A 20,511-nucleotide genomic window follows, 5' to 3' on the forward strand; every position below is an offset into this window, starting at 1 on the left:
ATATATATATATATATATATATATATATATATATATATATATATATATATATATATATATATATATATATATATATATATATATAACACTTTAATAAATCTGATTAATTTATATAGAATCACAACACTTCTCTTCCTTGAGCAACATTTGATGTGTTGTAAGTCTGCATGCAATTAACCCTATCCCAAGTGAATCAACCCTATTCCAAGTTCAGACACAGGAAAAGAAAAGAAATTGTACTGGATACGCCACCTTAGAACACTGAAACCATAGAGCTAAGACCATAAAGAATCTAAATGGGGATGTTAACGCAAGTATAATCATCATCGGGTTACAAATACCATGTCCTCCATTAAAAATAACAATTTTCCTCATTTATAAGGAAGGACAGTTTATATCTAATTTCAACGTATATTGTGTGGAAAACAATTTTGCAATCCGATTGGACAACATGTAGTAAATTCGCATAATTTCCCTAGGTCTCCACAAAAATATTTGGTAGGGACCCAACTCTCTCGATATGTTTCGAGTTCAACACGCTTAATGGCAAATATATCAGTCGACTGGTGTTTGAATTTGCTGATTGATATGAAGTAGAATTTTTTTCTTATTCTACATTCAATAAAGAATACGTAACCCGTTACTCATTCACGATTGTATAATGTTTACATCAACTTTTCTCCTTATTTCGTATTCACATCGAAAAGGCTACTTATTCCATATTCACAATTCTAAAGGATTAGGTTACCATTTATTTCCGACTTGAAACAATGTTATATTAACTTTGAACGCTCTTCTTTGACAGTCGTAGAAATTATTCTGTCACAGTTCGATAAATACTAGAATTACTTATGGTACCATCTATAGAAAATAAATACAGACATGAAAATTATCAACTCTTCCTAAAGTATTTCCACCCGAACCCCTATATGACAGTTTCTTGTTGGGCATCACCTTCAACAGTTCGGAAAGTTTACAGAAAATCCTTTGAACCGATTTCGAAAATGGTGATTACCTCTTAAATGCATATAGAGAACAACACGTTTTGAAAGGAATTTGAAGTGAACCCTCCTTCAGGTTCTAATTTCATGTGATATTTTCGACCCACAAAAGAAGTCTTCATGAATTTAGACGAGAGAATTCAGAAGAGAAAAAAGTGTCATTATGGGTAGCTGCTATGTACAGCAGGTGGATAGTAGACCGATTGCATCAGCAATTTTCATCCATTGAACCCCTACTATAAAAGCAATTTGATTTCAACCCTTCTCTGAGTATTTCTAGTTAGGGCCCGGATCCAAACGTGTGAAACGTTTAGAGCAAATTCGTTGGGCAGATTCCAATAAATAAGTGCGAGTCAAGAAAGCACAAAACCCTCCTGGGCATTACGTCTTAAATCCATATACATGCTCCAGTCCACCCCAACAATACTTTTACTGGAATAGTTCTTTGATATTAAAAGCCTATGTTAATGTTTGGCCCACAAAAGAAGTACTGACGTAGAGCGGTACGTAATGCCTAATAACCATCTTAGATAAATTTTATTTTATCCCGTTCGACTCTAGGTAGAGATCTGCTTTTGCAGTAGTAAACGTTTTGAGATAAATTGTTTGCCCCCTGTGAGAAATCGGCGGTTAAATATATGAGGGAGGAAGTGGAATATGACACAGGTAATATGGTGAATAAATATTACATATATATTCAAAGAGGAGGAGTATAAAAAACAACAACAACATGGAGTATGTTTTATCTGTACTTATATTCCCATTTGCTGATTTTAAATATTTCTTTTATTGTTATGAAGTGTGAGTGGTGTTGGAATAATATTTGTCCAGCCGAGTAATTAGCCGAATTCTTGGAACATATGATATAATATACAGTTATTTCCGAGATTAAGGTAACAAGGATTAAATCAGTAAAATAGAACTTCCGTAATTCCTTAACGTATGGAATTATCTGGATATGTGTTAGATATACATGTTGAGATGGAATACTTTCTTTATGTTGGATTTTTTGATCATGTCATGTGGTGCATGGTGATAAACACTAACATTCGGTTGAAAGAGGCTTACCAATGAGTAATGCAAATAAAAAGGAAGAAAAACGATTCGTGATATTAGCGTGGCATTAGCTTTGACACTTATTATCTAACATATCAATATAATTATCGCACAGTTATTTATTACTGGTATCTTGTTTGGTACCGGATTATTTATCTCCTTCCATACAAACCAGTATTTCACTCTATTTCTGAAATACACACATTTACCAATGAAGAGTGCCCTTATTACAATCTGTATACTGCAGCGTAGAACTATTTTGTCACTTTGTATGCAGCAGTATACTTGACTCTCGAAAGAACTATTGATGCAGGTCTTCAAGACGAATCGGAGACGTTGGACTGTTTTTACGGAGACAGGCAGTTTTAAATCGGCATAGTCCTTGGATAGAATTTAGCTATTCTCGCTAACGCCTACATACACAATATTTATTCCATCCCTATTTGATGGTTCCTAATTAGGGATCTATTACAATAGTAGCAAAAGTTAAGAAACAAGTTGTCTAGCCGATCTGCGAGAAATTGGGCTGGGGTTACATAGGGTTATGAATCAGGCCGTAAGATATTCGAGCTTACTTATACATATGGATCCTAATATCCACTCCTGAACAAATTTCAGTATGTATCCCTCTTGGAGATTTCCTCTCTAGTGATATGTTTAACCCACGATAGAAATTTTAAGGACATTCGTTCCTCAATATAACTGGTACCTTATGGTACCGGTTTTGATTTGCAGGCACAATGTCCATCGATCCTATCAATAATTTATAACAACTAATCCCTTATATAGAGAATCTTGATTTTAGTGGGTTTTTTTGGACAATTTATAGCTAAAGACATATTCCAACGTAAGGTTATGTTGAACTAAACTCTGGTGAGCCGATTTTGTAAATGGGTGTCTGTTGGGGATAATGAAGCCCACAATGAGGTTCCCTCTTCAGACTACATATGGAGCTTAAAGTCTACCCTCAAAGTAATTTTGACAAGAATTGTTCTTTAATATTTTGTATACATGAATACATTTGACTCTCGAAAGAAGTCTTGACGACGTTCGTCTAGAAAAGTCAGAGAAAGGGTCTCTATTGTACCAGCAGTATTAAACCGTTATTGACTTTCGACCGATTATAGTCAAATTTTTAAACGCAGAGCTCAGTTTACGGTAGTTATAGCATAGCCGACAAAGAGATTACCTCTTAAGGCAATATAAATACAGTCCACTCCTAACACGTTTTAACCAAAGGTCATTCGTTCTGGTATATTTACATAGAGATACGACCGGCCGCACAAAATGGTTGATGAAGTTCCTAAAGAGCAATAGGAAAAATAGGAAGTTCTTATGAATAGTGGCAGAATCAAACCGTATTGTTTTTGCACTCCATATAGATTATTTTGAATCAAGCTGTCAAGTAGATAGTCCAGAGTTGTAGCTGTTTAATTGTCTAGCGATAGATTCTGGTAGTTTCTGCAAATTATAGAAGTGCAGACCGCTGGTTTATCTCTTTATTGGTTTCCTTGACCTTTTACTGCCACTGCTTTGGCACGAGTTGAAACGGTGACAGACGGGCTTGTGTTTAGTTAAAGCGGTGGAGCTGTATTTCCGTAGCCTTAGAGGTTATGGGTGTTTATGCCCGATTTTACGACAAATGCCTAAGATTGTTATACCATAATTGCAGGGGAATTGCAGCGAATCCGTGTTGTGGCTGTAGTGATAATAACTCGTCCTTGCCACCCCCTCAAATTTAAGTCACGTTTTGCTGCAGCGAAAGAACAATTATCTCCAGCTGACCGCTTATAGGTTTAGTGTTAACTCAATTGCTCAATCGACCGCGGTCACTTTCCACCACAGGCGGATTGTGTTCGCGTTGACCCCATGCTGCTGAAGGTACTCCTGCACTACCTGTTTATTCCCCTCAACTATGTAGGCGACATTTATGTAGGCTGCGCCGGTGCGTCAACTTTACGGCTGGAACAGAAACAGGTTTAAGATCTTTAGGCGCCGGTTACCGCACTTAGAAGTTGAGAACCTTGCACCAGATGACGATCATTGCGGCGAACATCGACTCGTGGCTGATTGTAAAATTTTCATTTTGGACGCTACTCCTTTAGGACGCCGCTCTCATTCTTGGCTCTCAGGACCGCATTTACGTGGGTGGAAAGCTCCGCCTACGACTTGAGCTGTAACCCCGGTGAAGTTTTACTACTTGAAGCCCTCGCCAGTGATGTTAAAAGTATCGTCATTGATGCCGCAGACCAAATCTCTAAGGATCTGAAGCCATTGATATGCCCGACTCATTTGTTTTCATAGTTCCACTGACCGCGGTGGTATTGTTTATGAAGGACTGATTTGTTATGTCGGGCGCTTCCTGAGATGCGAACGCTGCGAGGTCTGGCTTAGATTACACGCAAAAATCACCTTTTGGGGGCTGACTCATTGTTAGAACTCTATAGGTATCTCCTTTGATATCATCAATCTTTTTCTTCAAACGGACTTGCATGGACGCTCTTCATGGACGCTCTTCAACTGGTTTCTTTATTATTAGCAGCATGATGATCAAACTATTACTAGAACAAATGATTGCCAATAAGAAAACAAACCCACTCGATGGAGACAACGTAAGGCATAGAGATACTAGTGGAGTCTTTGCATGAAATTTGGGTAAATCGTTTCCCAGAAAATGCACACATAACAGAGCGCGTAGAATTTGCATGTCATGATGGAGTTACAATATGTCCAACATAAAATAGAAAGGACACCAAGAAGTTGGCGAAAATGAATTCAGGGAAAATGATTCTAGAGTGAGATAAACGCTTTGAAGAAGGGGCCGATATATGGAACCTGTTGATGAATATGACTTATTTCTGTCAGTGCCAAACCTGCGGAAATGATGATTTGCGACTACGATAATAGGCATGGCAACTATGACGCGTATGAGTTACGAACAAGGCACAAGGCTCTAATCGTCTTTGATTATTGAGCAAGTAAATATCTTATTTATGATATAGAAGTATTTTAGTTAGAATTCCCATAATGAATATTACACAATTATTGATGTACACATCCACATGCTTACAGATGCATATCAATGTTCTCCATATTATTATTTGGAACGTCAGGTGAATTATGTCCTATATGTCAGTAATTTACGTGATCAATGATATCCCGACATAATTCGACAAAGCAAACAAGTAAATGTAGCGATATGTTACATGGAGATTATACGTATTATACAAAAATGAATACAATCTAAGACAGCTTAATACCAAGAGGTCGAAGAGGTGGAATATAAATCATTAAAACAACTTGGCTTGCTCAGTAAAAGACCTAACTCTCAGTAATGACTGAATCGTTGGTATTCAATGAGACATGTGAAATATCTCACAGTGTTTATATTTGGTGTGTATCTACCCTGTGAAGAAAGACTTGATTGGACCAAGAATTGTTTTGATTCAATTGAACCCCTCTACGAGTATTATTCATGTTATGATGAAGTAATAGTCATGTGAGATTTTGATGCCAGATATAGAGAATCGCGATCATCTTGTGCATGACATACATGCAACGCGTTCATACAATTTGCTAACAACAGCGACCTGATAACATTGAAAAAGCCTAAATAAATGATTGAGTAACAAGTCTGGGCCACGAAGATCAATGCTTATCTATTTTTAATTGTGAACAAGAGAATGCTAGAATGTGTTGTTGACTGCGAAGTTTTTCAAATAACGATAGGTGCATGCCTTAAATCATGATGTTGTGCGCGGCAACCTTACTTTTGAGGCGAAACATTTTTGTAATCCTCATTAGTTCACATTTCTATCTCAACCTTGTTCTAAATATGGAACCGAGAAAATAAGAGCTTATCAGCTATTAGTTGTTAGTTGTTATGCTTTTCCGCAATTGCACCGACAAATAAAACACATTCATAGCAAAATAATTTAATTAATGAGCGAGTATCCTTTTAAATATTGCCATGGAAAATGTTTAGTTCCTACACAAAATTAAATGAACGATTCAAATTCCGAACATTTTCTAATTCTACATGGATGTGTTCAATCAATATTTTTAAACCTTCTTTAGATTCATAACCTTCTACAAATATTGCAAGAGTTAAAATTAGAACTACTTGTTGGTTCCACCCCACCTGGAATTCCAGCAACAGCCGATGACATAACTATGCATGCAAACTCAAAAATCCATTTGCAAAAGATGCCTGATATATGTAACAGATATTCTCTTAAATGGAAATACACTTCATGTTATTAAACCTGTGTATTAGATTTTAGACATCATAGTACACTATGAAATATCTTTAAATGAAAATAAGCATATTATACCCATTTAAAATGGAACCGAACATGTTGGAATCCCTATTAGCTTCAATACAATATGGAATGTTGACAAAAAAGACATGGCGTGTACAAAAGGAAGAAAGTTATTTTATTCTCAATCAGATTATTTACTAATTTGTGTAAAACAATTGTGATACCATCAGCCCTTTCATGGCTGCGAATTTTGGTCGACTATAAGACACACAGACTTAAGAATGCTAAAGGTATTTCATCATAATTGCGTGTGTGTGCGAGTGATTTGGATTTTTAACGTAGCTTTAACAATTTTTAAGTCATATTACTACGATTTCTGCTGTGTGACAGTTTATAGTGATGTCTCACAGTGGGGCATCATGCCGCAGGCATGTAGCATGATGCCCCACCCAGTCACATTATCCTTACACCAGGCTGACCAGTCTTTACACTAACTTCTTAATGATGAACGCCAAGCGAAACAGCTGTTAGTACCATTTTGGCAAGTCTTTCTTATGATTCGGCCTGGGATGGAACCCACGACCTCGAGGCGGATGCCCTAACGACTAGGCCACCGGAGCGGTCCATCGTAATTGCACGCAACAAATTACAAACTTGTGCCAAAGTTGAAAAAACTTATTCATATTTCTGTACAACCCATAATTTTAGGGCATGCTAAAACAAAATCAAAGATAATTAAAGCAATTACATCACTTGCAAACGTTTCTATCACTGATTAAATTACTACCATACCACTATGTAGTGTTTCATCTATTCGTACACAGATATAATATTCCATGCAGTTTTGTGTTTCAAAACACTCTTTGACAACGCGAAATATTTGGACACACTACAGATACGTTTTACATTCCTTCGCATTCCCTCTGATTATATTAGGTGAGGAATGTATTAATCAGCTGGTGCGAAACTTTGCAATGTTATCGACTTTGATGAGGCCGACATAAAAACAAGAAGCCTGAGTCATTGTTCTCTGCATCTCTAATGCATTGATTATTTTCTTATTAATAAAATCGATTTTCAAGTTATCAAGATTTGGAAGACATGTCATCGTATAAAATATTTTCTTTTTATTGACATAATATATAACCTATTACTTACTGTTCAAAACTAATGATGATGTGCACCATAATTACGTACTAGAAGGCAGGAATAGCATTTTCTTTAGGGATCAAAATATGATAATCCTGAAAACGGAAACTGCGATTATACGAGACTACTCTCATCTTTGATCATTTTCTAACGTCAACATTTAGTACCTTTACATAAAATCACCTGCCAAGGGAAATTAAAAGTGACTTGCTCGTAAATATATTATTTATAGTTTGTTACTCCCGCCTTGTTCGTCGACTTACTTTCTTGAGGATTTGTAGTGGCGATCAACATATTATTTTTGAGGCGGATGTTTCTGGCCTTCTATGAATGAAACCTAACAATGGTTGCTTGCTGCTGATCAGTGTACAGTCAGCCTTATACACCACCAGGACCAATATGTGCGCCACAGCACTTTAGAATCACGTCGCTGTCATTCAGGTCTGAAGCATGGAGAAAATGTTTAATATGCGACAACATCTTTGGTTACATACTGGGCTAAGTCTGGCAGGGTGCACTGGGCGTCGTTTTTTTGTAGGCATCAAATGTCCAATTAAACTACGACAAGAGGCAGAGTAGAGCCACTGTTCAGTTATTTCGGAACCTCATCAGACACGTGACCATTAATTAGTATTTTAGCACGCGTCTGGACAGTTGTATGGAGTATAGGGTCACCGCTTTGGGATTCGCGGACTTGCGCGATTATTTTGTAACGCGGCGCAATGTTACACCAGCCAACCACATTAGGGAACAGAAGCAGCAACCAATGAGTCTTGCATGTGCCTAATTTGAATGTGCCGTCGTGTCCACCTTACCATGGCTGATAACACATGTAGATGCAAAATAAGTGCTTTATAGGTTGGGTAAGCTGCATACACCGTTGCAAATTGCATTGCGGGCAATAAAGAGTCTGGGGAAATGCTAGTGTGAAGTCGCAAGGACTAAACCGTAGCTTCTCACCCCGATAAAGTTTCCTGGCGGAGATAAGCTTTCCCAGCTGGCTAGCGTGTGGATGACAATATCTTAAAGGGGACGTTTGCTGATGTTGGAAAATATTCCTGACTAGGAACTCTCTAGAAGGGGTACAATGGAAATTCTCTAAGGTAGGTGTTCACGCAGGACGAAATCTGGATATAATCGGTCTGCACATTGCCAGCATGAACTTAACGACATCCTTATGGACCATCCTATTTATCTGATTGTATTAAACAAAGCTCACCAATAGTTCTTTATGAAATCAAATATAGTTTTAGGCACACAATATCAATGAACAGTTCGCATCATAATCATTATTAGGGGCGTTCGTATGGTCCATATATGAACTAATAGAATAGCCATCCTGTTTTAAGGCTATATTTCTCTACGTTAGATCGATGAACTTTCCATAGACTTTTACAACCGTTCGATTATATGTCTAACTAGAACTATTAACTGCCAAAGTTCCGTTGAAATCAATGTCTGTTAAGTATCGGTTGAAATACTGCAAAACTTGGATATAATCGATACACATTATACGTGATATTTGATCACGTTTATCTCAGTGATCTCAGTAAGTGGTTCAAATAATACAAATCAAGCCCCCTTGTCCTTGTATTTCATACATGCTATCCATAAGGCACCCTTTCTATGGGATCGAAAATATATTTAGAGATAAAACCTCAAAGACAGGTCAAGATAAAAATATTTAAGCTGTTATGTCTCGAGTATAAACCTAAGATGTAACCAACTTGTCTTATACCTGATTCCACCCCATCCCCCACTTACCACACATTTAGCCAACATTGTCTCAAAATTGGCTAGACTATTTTGTTTTAACATTTTCTAAACTTGCGACATAACAGAAATTAGGTAGGGGCAAAGAGGGAGTTAAGGCAAACTCCTCCGAATAGGCGTTCTATTAGTATAAACAGATAATCTCAAATATGGGTCCATATCAAAGTTTTCACACAAGAGGATGTTTGGACCCATGTGTATGCGTAATATTTAATTTCCTTGTGCAGCTCGAAACTGTTAAACATACGTTGCCGCTATCTATAACGATCATTGAACTTCTCAGTCGTCTTATTTAAACTGAAGAATATGAAGCACAAGGGGAAGGTTTGTTACTCCATAACGTCAACAAAATAAAGCATAATTTGAAATATGTGACTTACTTTTCTCTCAAGAGCAGCTGTCTGAAAAAAAATATCCAAATATATATATATCATGAGTTTAACTGAAGAAATTCATATGTGGAACATCATTTGATTATTTCAAATCCACGATTGGTGGCTAAAAACAACGAAGTAAATCAATTGTTAGATAAATTTCATTTAAGAGGCAAAACATGTGCAGCAACATATAGACCTTTAATGCGGTCAAACTGTTGGACACAGGAGTACATTAAAAATGGGTGAGTTGAAAAGCTGATTTTTATTTGCAAACCTGGCAATGTATGCAGTAATGGAACCAAATAATAAATACAGCTATAAAATCTTTCAATATGCTATGACTGTCTAATTAGTTGTATCTTGTATCAATAAATAAAATGATGCTCTGGATTTTAGAAAATATTCTACTGGCCTATCTTTTAATCTAGTTTTCATAATCAATTAGAATAAATCTGACTTTCTACCAAAAGGACAATATATCGCGTCAGCTACAAATTATCATGATAATACATTATGTCAAAATGAAATATACGCATTACTTGAGATTGACAGGAGTTATACATATTTTGCTACTTAGCATACATGCTAAAGCGACAGCAACACTAAGGATAGCATAAATAAAATGTTGAAAACGTATTTTGGTGAGAGAAGCAGTTGTTTAAGTATTTCCCTGGATGATGAGAACATTACTCCTGTTAAAATAATTCCCGAGATATTTTCATGTTTTTAATACGCATATAAGCACTCTCCTTTATATAATTTCACGAGAAATTTCATGTTGTTAATACGCACAGAACCACTAGCCCTGTGTTATTTTGTTTTAGGATTTGAATTGTTTTTATACAGATAATGAATTATCAAAGATATGAGTACAATAAGACATAATATTTCATCCTTCTCTTATTCGTCTTGTTTATGTTTCTCAATAAAAGTATTGGAAACTTACCTAGATATGACCATATCAGTGTCAAAATATTAATGTGCAATCACATTGTATGTACAGATAGGTCCGTTAGATGTGTTATCAGTTTCAGATATTTAGCAATTTCCTATGATATTCGTAGACAAGATGTAACTTTTTCCATATGTAATGATTTAAATTATGGTTTGCTTTCTTTGGTAACATTTTTTTTTTCAAAAGACCGTCCATACTTAACTTTAATTAATTCATTTCTGTTTAGGAAATCAAAAATGGAAAAGCAATTTTGCGAAACGATTGGAATACAAATTTTGAATTCGTTTAATTTACATCATAATGCTTTTTTTCTAGATTGTTATAAAAAATAATATCATTGCAAGCCAAAATGTACTTGCTTGCATCTAAGAAAGCATTTATGACAAAGACAATGGAAGACCTGTACTAGACTTCAATGTCGGTCGAAACCACGAAAACAATTTTTTTAGCCCATCAATAATGTTTAATTCAGCTTGCAAAACATATAATGGTACCATAATCTGCAGAATTAAACACAATACTATCTATGCATAGGTTCGCATGGATTTATTTCCAGGTGCATATGATCATAATGAATTCTAAATGAAAGTGAAGACATAGGACAAATATACAGAGATTATGATCCTCGTAACGTTGTTCATGCTAGTGGAACCGCGCTAAAACATATCTGGAAATAATCCGCTTACTTTCTTTTCATTTTCTTCTCCCTGAAATGAAAAATATTTTAAAAAATGGATGAACAAATGAGAGCTCGAATGAAGACAGGCCTTTTAAATAGAAAACTAGCAGATAATTTTTTCAAATTTAGGCTGAGTGGCAAAACACTTTCATCCTAATATATTGTTATATTGATTTCATTTGACAAGTACAACAAAGAAACCGACATATATAACCTTACATGGAGAACATTTTGGAGACAACATGTGCTAAGAGACAACATGTGCTAAAATTGGCGAGTTAAATGATTGCACTGTGCAATCTGATAAATTATAAAATGATCACAGAGAAACATTTAATAGTAAAATATGTTTCTTCGATATGCTTACCCAATTATAATAAATTAAGAAAATTACTACTACCTCACAAATCGAGCTCTCCCGGGATCAAATCGCTTAGCTAAAAGGTGTCTGCCCACATAGGTAGCGGTCGAGTAGAACGATTTCCTGTTGAAACAGGCATTAGCGCAAAATCATGTGAAACAGTCATTTACTACTGGAGCGGATGCAAATGCGGGCAGGCTAGTAGAGCGTTTGTATTATGATTGGGTAAATATTATCGAAATACGTTACCCAATCATAATAGCTTAGAGTAATTGTTAGGAGGTGGACTGAGATGCATCTCTTACCGCGGAGAGACCATATCCGGTCCTCTAAGTTATGTGAGACGGCTTCTAGATAACCAGACCAGAAAAAGCTCCATCTGTTATAGAGCAGTTTTGAAAGAGAAAACCTTTCCTTAGCGCAAATCCAGCGCAAGTTATGAACCGAGTCTGTATGAAGTTGTCGAAAGATCTCAAAAGGTAACAATTCGTGACACGGATAACGGTTCATCCTGATCGAATTAAACTTTTTAGGATGAAAGATTTCTGATAAGAACTGGAGTAGTGTACTCGGATTTCCATCTCACGGCATGTATATTGGTAGAAAACAGTTTCACTCATATGCAGTGACTGCTAACTCTCGTAACAAAGTGAGCCAATATTTGAAGCAAATTAATTTGAGTGGGTTCTGTCTGATATTTGGGACAGATTGTCCCCTTTATTCAGGATGCACATTTGTATATTGATATATCATTATTTTCCTCTTTGAAGGTAAAATGAGTCGCGATCTCCCCCGGTCAACAGCTAGATATTACTGAAATACCACTTCCGACTTCGCACTTGGTTATATCAATGACCTTGATATGAAGTGTCAAGAATAAACTGAAATCTTTACCAATACATACTTCCTCATCAAAGGAAGCCTGTCCTAATGAAAGCATTTCCTTCTTAAGCCAGTAATGCAGATAACGACATCATTTGTGGACTCTCCACCACTTATTATCAAAACTATTTTTCTGAAGGGGGTATTTCATACGATCCCGAGATGCCGTTTCAGTAACTATAGGTTGGGGTAAAACACCTGCCATCATGGTTTCTTAAGTCAGATGAGGAAATGTCTAAAAGTCTGGCAATTCTGTTGCGACTGATGAGATTGGTCTAATATTTCTCATTTGAGTTCAGTAATCAAGATGAGGAGACACGATAATTTGCTGATCAAATCTGGAAATGAGAAGTGTATCTATTTTGCCATTCCGAAATATAGAAGCGTCGATTAATCCGGAGTTTTGTGTTCGGGACTTGTGAAACAAAGGTTGAGGTTTTGGCATCATCGACCGTGTGTTGAGTGAAAACTGATGGATTAAGAGACCATTTCGTTTCTATCAGGTCATTCTTGCAGAACAATGCGATTAGTCAGTATAGGAATCGTCGAATTTAAACATGGAATGTAGTTGAGGACATCATTTAAAAAATCCAGAACAAAGAAACGAAAGTCTGAGTATTTGTTTCTCTCTTCTGAGATTACCCACCACAGTGAAGTTAACGGCCACGCTAACATGTCAGTCCGAAAACGTAGGAGACTTGCTTCCCCACAAATCATTGTTTGCATCCGTAGTGATTGTGATTGCCATATGTTGTGCTTGCAGATGTGTTGTGATCCAAAGTGCCTTCCTGATGCAACCTCGTATTGTCGCATGCAGATTGTGAGAATTTGTTCAATGGTCAAGGGATCGATCTCCACTTGGACCACGTAATTATTGTTATGGGAGCCCAATGAAGCGACCAAGGACTAAAACGCCCGCTGAAGCATTTAACACAACTCTGCCGGCGAAGGAATTCTCTAACAGATGGACTACTCAAAATAGGCATGGAACTTACCTTTGCAAATTGCACGAATTCATATATCGCTCACGATCGTTTTACTTGAACATTTATTCCAGATCTAATCGACCGCATCTTAAAAGGGTATGTGGTCGAGATGTTTTTGCTGACAAGACGATTGAGAATGAAAGGATGGTAAAATCATGTCATGTTCCTTTGAAACAGAGAAGGCATTTCCGATAGCATACATCTCTAGATACTTGAACTTGTAACGGAAGATATTATTTGTCCCAAAATATTAGTAACTATTCAGATTATGGAAACAATTGATAGTATTATCGTCAGTAGATATTTTTTAACTGCTGTCATAACCGTAAAACCGACAGGTGATCTAAAGGCACGAGGACAGAATGCAGATGGGATTGGTCAAGCAACTTCAATCCACACATACGATGAGGATTTCACTCATTCAAGTAAGATCTATTTAATGGCGAGGAACATTAATGCCGGTTGCGTCGTTTATACATTAAGGTAGTAAATTCGACGTTTCTTCTGCTATGTGTGAAGTAGTTGGACACAAATATAGATGATGGTGACCAATTACTTTTGTTGCTGATGAGTCAGATCTCGCCATTTATAATGTGTCGCTAGATAAATTCTCTTGAGAAGCAGAGGCTTCAGTGTGAAAGATGAGATATCTCTTGAAAACTGAGAGCAAAAGATGGTCACCGTATACCGGATGTGCTTGAGGTCCTATGTGGGTAACTTTGATCCATGAGAGTGTGTATATAAACAGTACACCTACAGCAGGAAGTGCCGGCGGCACTATGCGGTAGACTGATCACTGTGAGTGAATGTATATTCTTGGCCTCCTGTGCAGGATATTCCTCGCAGCATTATGCGAATTAGGCTAACACATGTATAATTCGTTCATGAAATGGGTGTTTAGGTATTGCATCACTAGCGAGTGGAGGAACTAAATCATTTTGTTTTCTGGTGTCTGATAGTGTTCAATCGATAGTGGTCGTGGCCCTTTATGATCAGAGTTATATTTCCTTGTCCAGTCGTGATGGAACATGGTCATCTGGGTTGACATGACGTTGTCTAGTTCTTGAGGTCGTGACCGGGTATTGGATATTGATTCACGTATCGGTTCATTATTTTGATATGCGGGACTGTCATTGCTGCTTGTTGTGCTCTCCGATTTGTTGCCCAGCAATGATATAGCGCGAACCATTGTGTGCGAACAATGTTTTCGTCCCTGAAACTATGATTCATCTCTGTCCATGGTATGCAAGTGCGACATGTATTACAGTAATGCCAAACAGAGAAAACTACACATGTTGAGTGGTTGTTAGACTGTTCTAGCCCATGGTCTAAACCTGCAAGACTTAGTGTGGTGAGTGTCTTGCGTTTCGAACTTGTGAAAATTTCCCAATATGACAAAGACATTATAAAGGGACACATGCTACTTGTACAGGTAGAACATTATAGCCTTACTATTCATAAAGTGGACGATATATCATTTTGTCATCATCATCATCATCATCAATCCCGTAACCCAAGATTCGGGAACCAAAATTGACTTTGCACCCAATTCTTCCAATCTCATCCTGTTCTCAAATGCCGTTTAAGAATCTACAAACACCATGTCGTTCCATTCTTTATTATTGTCTTCCCACCTCTGTCCTGGCTGCTTCTTCTTCTGCACTCCAGCATGGTGCCTTGCAAGATTGTTTTTGCTAGTCCATATGATCTTGAGACATGACCGTACCACATCATTTTGCGTTTTTTCACAGTGGTCAACATGTCTTTATAGGGTCCGATGGCTCGTTTGATCCTGCTTTAGACCTTTTTGCTGGTTACATGGTCAATGTATGCCCAATATCTTGTATTAGCATCTTATTTTGAAGGTTTGGGTCATTCTTTGTAGATCTCATGTGAGCGTCCATGTTTCACAAGCTTACAGAAAAAATGATGTGATAATCGATGATTGATCCCAAGTACTTGAAGCATGTTTCCAGCTTCTCTCCATTGACCTTTATTTCTGCACTGATGCCATTGGCGTTGTTTGTCATCATTTTGTGTTTTAGGCGCTAAACTCCATACTGTATATTGTGGAGGTTCTGTTGAGGCGCTCAACCAAGTCAGACAGCTCTTTTTCATCTCCTGCAAGGCCGTCAATATCATCTGCGAAGCGACGTTTTGTGACTGCATAATTTTTTATCAAATGATGATTTGTTGACCATATTATCTTTATTTTTGTCACAAATAGCCTGTTGGAAGGTTCATTGACTGCCTGTACATGTAAAATCACTGCAGCGGTAGTTATAGTAATTTCATGTACAAACAGGAGGCAAATAAACAATTCTAGCAACAGCTTACCTTGATGATAATATGTATTGCCTATATAGATAAAATCACTGAAGCGTCACTTTCAGTAATATAAATGAACTAGTGTAAACTATATATAGAAATCGTAACTGTACTTGAACGAAGAGCGGAAGCTATACAGTAGTATAAGCAAGTTTTCTATATTACGCATACAAATTTACAAATAAAACTTAACTGAAGCGTCATTATTAATAACTACAAAGTAGGCCTAACGATATCTTTATGAGACAATGTCACCGTAGAAAAAGTCCAAATCACGTACTATACAGGCAAAATCAGCAAATCGCCGCGTATGCTGCTATGTATTAGACGCTAATAGAAGATAATATAGGATGTGTATGTATCCTGACTCGATCGGAATTATTTAGCAATATTTAACAAGTTTTCAACATCAAACACAGACCTGCGCTAATAGCAATGTGGGGGTACGCCATTGCAACCCATGCAGATATGTACCAATTGCGTCGAATTGTGATAAGACGGCAAAGCGAAACATAGAACGTTAGGATACTTTGTCGTCGGCGAACACCCCGCCAAAGAAAAGTTTGAATTATAAAGCATGCTTCTCTGCGATGTCGAAAATCCTTACTACTTTCAGAAGATAGACAACTTCCAAACTCTTTGTATGAATTTGCGAGGCATCTCTAAAGTGCTACTAGACAGCGAAAATAGTAACATACGATTTCACGGAATTCGGCTCCAATCCATGTTCCTAGGAAAATTATTCTGCCTCACCGCCACCTAGGTTGACAGATAACTTTTAACTTTTAAAGAAAAGGGTTTTAGTCTGGGAGGGCCAAGTTTGCGAAGTAGTAGAAGTTTTACTAAGGTTTTACGATTGAATAATGTATTTGAAGAATATATCTATTTCTATATCTTGAAATATATTCTGATTATATCATTTTAAGTATCCTATAGCAAAGCATTGCAAATCAAGTCCAAACATTCGTCAAATAATCATTTTGTTGAACTATCTCTGAACACCTTTATCTCGATGACACTGTGGAAATGTAGCCATAATCCTCATCCTTCCACCTAATGAAAATAAATACCTGGCTGTGTACGTTGTTAAACAAACAACAGATCTTGGCAGTAAGAAATGATCGTGCCAATACATTATGTAAACATTAAACGGACAAAGTAACTGAGATTAACACGAATACCAAGCCACTTGCTGCACGCCTTGGCTGAGGAAGAAAACACATTTTGGACAACATCAATAAATGTAACAAGTTTACATAAAAGTGACAAATGTTTTAGCATTACATACTAAAACCGACCATTACAATGAATTTATACCAATTCGCATTAAAACTGAGGAAACAGCAAACACGAAAACTTGCTGTCCGTCTCGTCATGATATAAATGTATTGGCGTCAAAATAGGTCTTGCAAGATTCCACTCACTTTTGTCTCAAGAGCTCCTCACTGAAAACAAAAACAACATCCACATACATAGAAATACAAACTTTTGTATGACTAAAGACGTGCTTATTAAAATACTGAAGAGGATATCGTTATTTCAAATACTGATTGGGTGGCGAATGAAACATATAATTTGTTAAATATGCTAAGTTTGGAAACTAAAGCAGATAGAACATATATATCTTTCAGCGGACAAAACGAAGCACACCGGTTATGACCGAGATAAAACTTGATTTTTAGTTGCATTCTTGGTATGAGATTAGGAATGGACAAAACATCAATTGTTATTAGATAATTCGTAATTTTTTGTCTAGCAAAATATACACATTATATGATGCCATGTAGCCTGCAGCAACGCAATACACATTAAATTCTAGATTTCCTAAAGTATGCATCTATTGTAACGAGCTCCACCTTTATTCTTGGACGATACCTTGATAGTTATTATCCATACTCGCAATTAGAATAAATATTTCCTTCTACTTTGGAAATGGCAAGAGATCCTGACAGCAAACTATTCTCATGACAATACATTGCTAAGTTTAAATAGACAAATTAACTGAGATTGGCATGAGTACCACTATTGCTACTATAAAAGGTTGCGAAAAAATAACAAAACGGACAACATCAGTGAAATGTTGCAAACATTTTATGAGAACGATATTTGCCTTCAGTATCTTTTACAAGAAACAAACAAATGCATACGCTGCATCACATCCAAAAATACAATCGTGTCATTCTATATGTACATGACCATCACAATCAATGATGTTTTCGTTAACGTTTGAAAACATTTCTACAGATTATGCAGCATCAACTACTATAGTACAATAAAAGGCAACATTTTATTAATCACTGTCTCGCTTAATTTGTCTCATGAATGGTCTATAATACGTTCTAAATTTATCCGAGTTGTTTTGATATGTATAGATAAAATGTGCCTATAAATAAGTATTCAAATGCAATAAATTCATGAATTTATCATTTTTCATATAAAATAATTGAAGGATCATATACGTAAGTACAATGATGAATTACACAATTGCAAATACAGCCGACTCTGGGTTCTTCATACACTACCCCATCTTTTCCAAACATGATAAATGAGGCGCCACTGGTGCATTGAAATGTGAGTCAATCATACTATATCAAAATATATCAAAGTATGCACGACTTGAACTAATTGCATGTTTAGGAGTTGGAACACACACACACATACACACACACACACACACATACGTATATATATATATATATATATATATATATATATATATATATATATATATATATATATATATATATATATATATATATATATATACATATATTGCGAGTAGTTGATTCATATTTCTAAATGTCAGACAGTTGATTATGGAACTTAGTAGGGACTCATTTTATTGATTGATTTAATTTATATGACATCATCTTTTCACGATGCTACTTACCGCTTTGCGTCGACCGCCTCACTGAAAATAAACCAATTTCCAAATAAATATCAATATGAACTTGTGTGTGAATAAAGACATATATTACTTAGCATAAGATTACATAACATTACATAACATGTGATTGTTTTAGATACGGATTGTGTTGCTAATAAAACTATATATATATATATATATATATATATATATATATATATATATATATATATATATATATATATATATATATATATATATATATATATATATATATATATATATATATATAGAACGATGGCAAGAAAAATTATATAAATAACTTCAGACGTAGTACACGATGTAATCTATTTAGATTAAAACGCGACAATACTTTACAATAATAGCATTTTATCTACAATCAAACACACATCAAAATATATTAAATAAATATACTGCCATTTTCTTGCAAAATTATCCTAATTGTATGATTCACAGCAGCCTGCAGCAATGTAATACAAATGAAGTCCTGGTATTCATATATTCCAGCGATCTCAGAGGCCAATTTACACAGTGATGCTAGTACTATGTATCGTAGTACGAACTACATTGTTTCCTATTGGAACAAATAAAGTTATGCTTAGCAATGTTGAAAAAGTCTTTCAAAGTACCAGTACTCAAGGCAACACATTATATAAAATTTAGATAACCAAATTATTTAACATTGGCACGAGTTTTAGAATGGTATTTCCTAACATGGCTGCTAAAGAAAAAGCAGCAAATATGTCAAGGAATGAACTTATTCAATCATATGCAAATGAGAAAAGTACTTTTTTTGTATTTCTCAAAATCAGTAAAACATTTTAATAAAACAACTTCACGAGAAATATTCTTGGTTTACATTAAGCATATAAGAATCAATTTCCCAATTTCTTGTTCCGTCAGTATGTGAAATGGATTTCACAGGCAATGAAGTGTGAAAGACTTAAGGGCAGTATCACATTCGATTTTATCATTGTCTTATTCGTCTAACATTTGTAAGCGAAATCAATGTGAGAGGGTGTCATCAATATTTATTTGTACCGTTTTACCTAGAAAACACGCTTCGGCTGGAATTACTCCATCAGTGTTTGAATTAATATTGAGGCATCGTCTACTCAAATACAATCAATAAAACGATGTTATTTTCAGGCGATTATCCTTCGTTTATTTACACATGGTTCTAATAAACTTTACAAATATCGGAGACTATGTGAACTTTATTTGTCATACCTGGCTGAAAAATATCATTTTGATACAGGATGAGCTGGAAGTCAATGGTTTGCATAAAAATATGAGCTAATTTCTTCTATGACAGTTAGCAGATAACCGTCAATATTTGTCTTTAATTGGTTCATATGTTATGGACCTTGAAAAGTAACCCTATTACTATTGGGATCTACTAATATTTGTTTCCATGGTAACAAATTCACAAACAAAACAAGAACAACAACAGAAAAGGACATTAAATGCTCCAAATAAGCAGCACAGTGCTTTTGCTGTGAATATCTATATGGATGATATACAACGAAGTAAAGATGATATGCATGGAAATAATAGAAAAAGTTGCGGATGGATGTACGTTATAATAGAAAAGGTTGCGGCTGGGTGAAAGTTGCTGCCTTTAATTGGTTGTAAATATAAAATATTATTGATACCTATCATTATATCACTTTTATACCGATTCCAATTGAAAAGTGAGGAAGTACAGTCCACTTGAAAAAAGGAAGTACAATTCAATTGAAAAGTGAAGAAGTACAATTATAATGAATGGTGAGGAAATATCGAACACAAAAAATACACTTTGATCTCAGTAAC

At 35.8% G+C, this 20,511-nt stretch overlaps 1 protein-coding gene across 2 annotated transcripts in view; it reads right to left on the reverse strand.

Annotated features, from left to right (window-relative positions):
• The window catches only part of LOC149799877 (uncharacterized), a 203,721-nt gene that overhangs the window by 112,911 nt on the left and 70,299 nt on the right, over window positions 1–20,511 (reverse strand). For both annotated transcript variants that reach the window (XM_089959317.1, XM_089959316.1), the window contains exons 11-14: window positions 18,700–18,720; window positions 17,234–17,254; window positions 11,260–11,280; window positions 9,622–9,642 (exon numbers count right to left, since the gene is read on the reverse strand). In XM_089959317.1, the coding sequence (XP_089815443.1) occupies window positions 9,622–9,642; window positions 11,260–11,280; window positions 17,234–17,254; window positions 18,700–18,720 (84 nt within the window). The remainder of the gene's footprint in view (window positions 1–9,621; window positions 9,643–11,259; window positions 11,281–17,233; window positions 17,255–18,699; window positions 18,721–20,511) is intronic.

This window comes from Sinohyriopsis cumingii, chromosome 5 (assembly GCF_028554795.1).
Source record: "Sinohyriopsis cumingii isolate HCF-2022 chromosome 5, ASM2855479v2, whole genome shotgun sequence".
NCBI lineage: Eukaryota > Metazoa > Mollusca > Bivalvia > Unionida > Unionidae > Sinohyriopsis > Sinohyriopsis cumingii.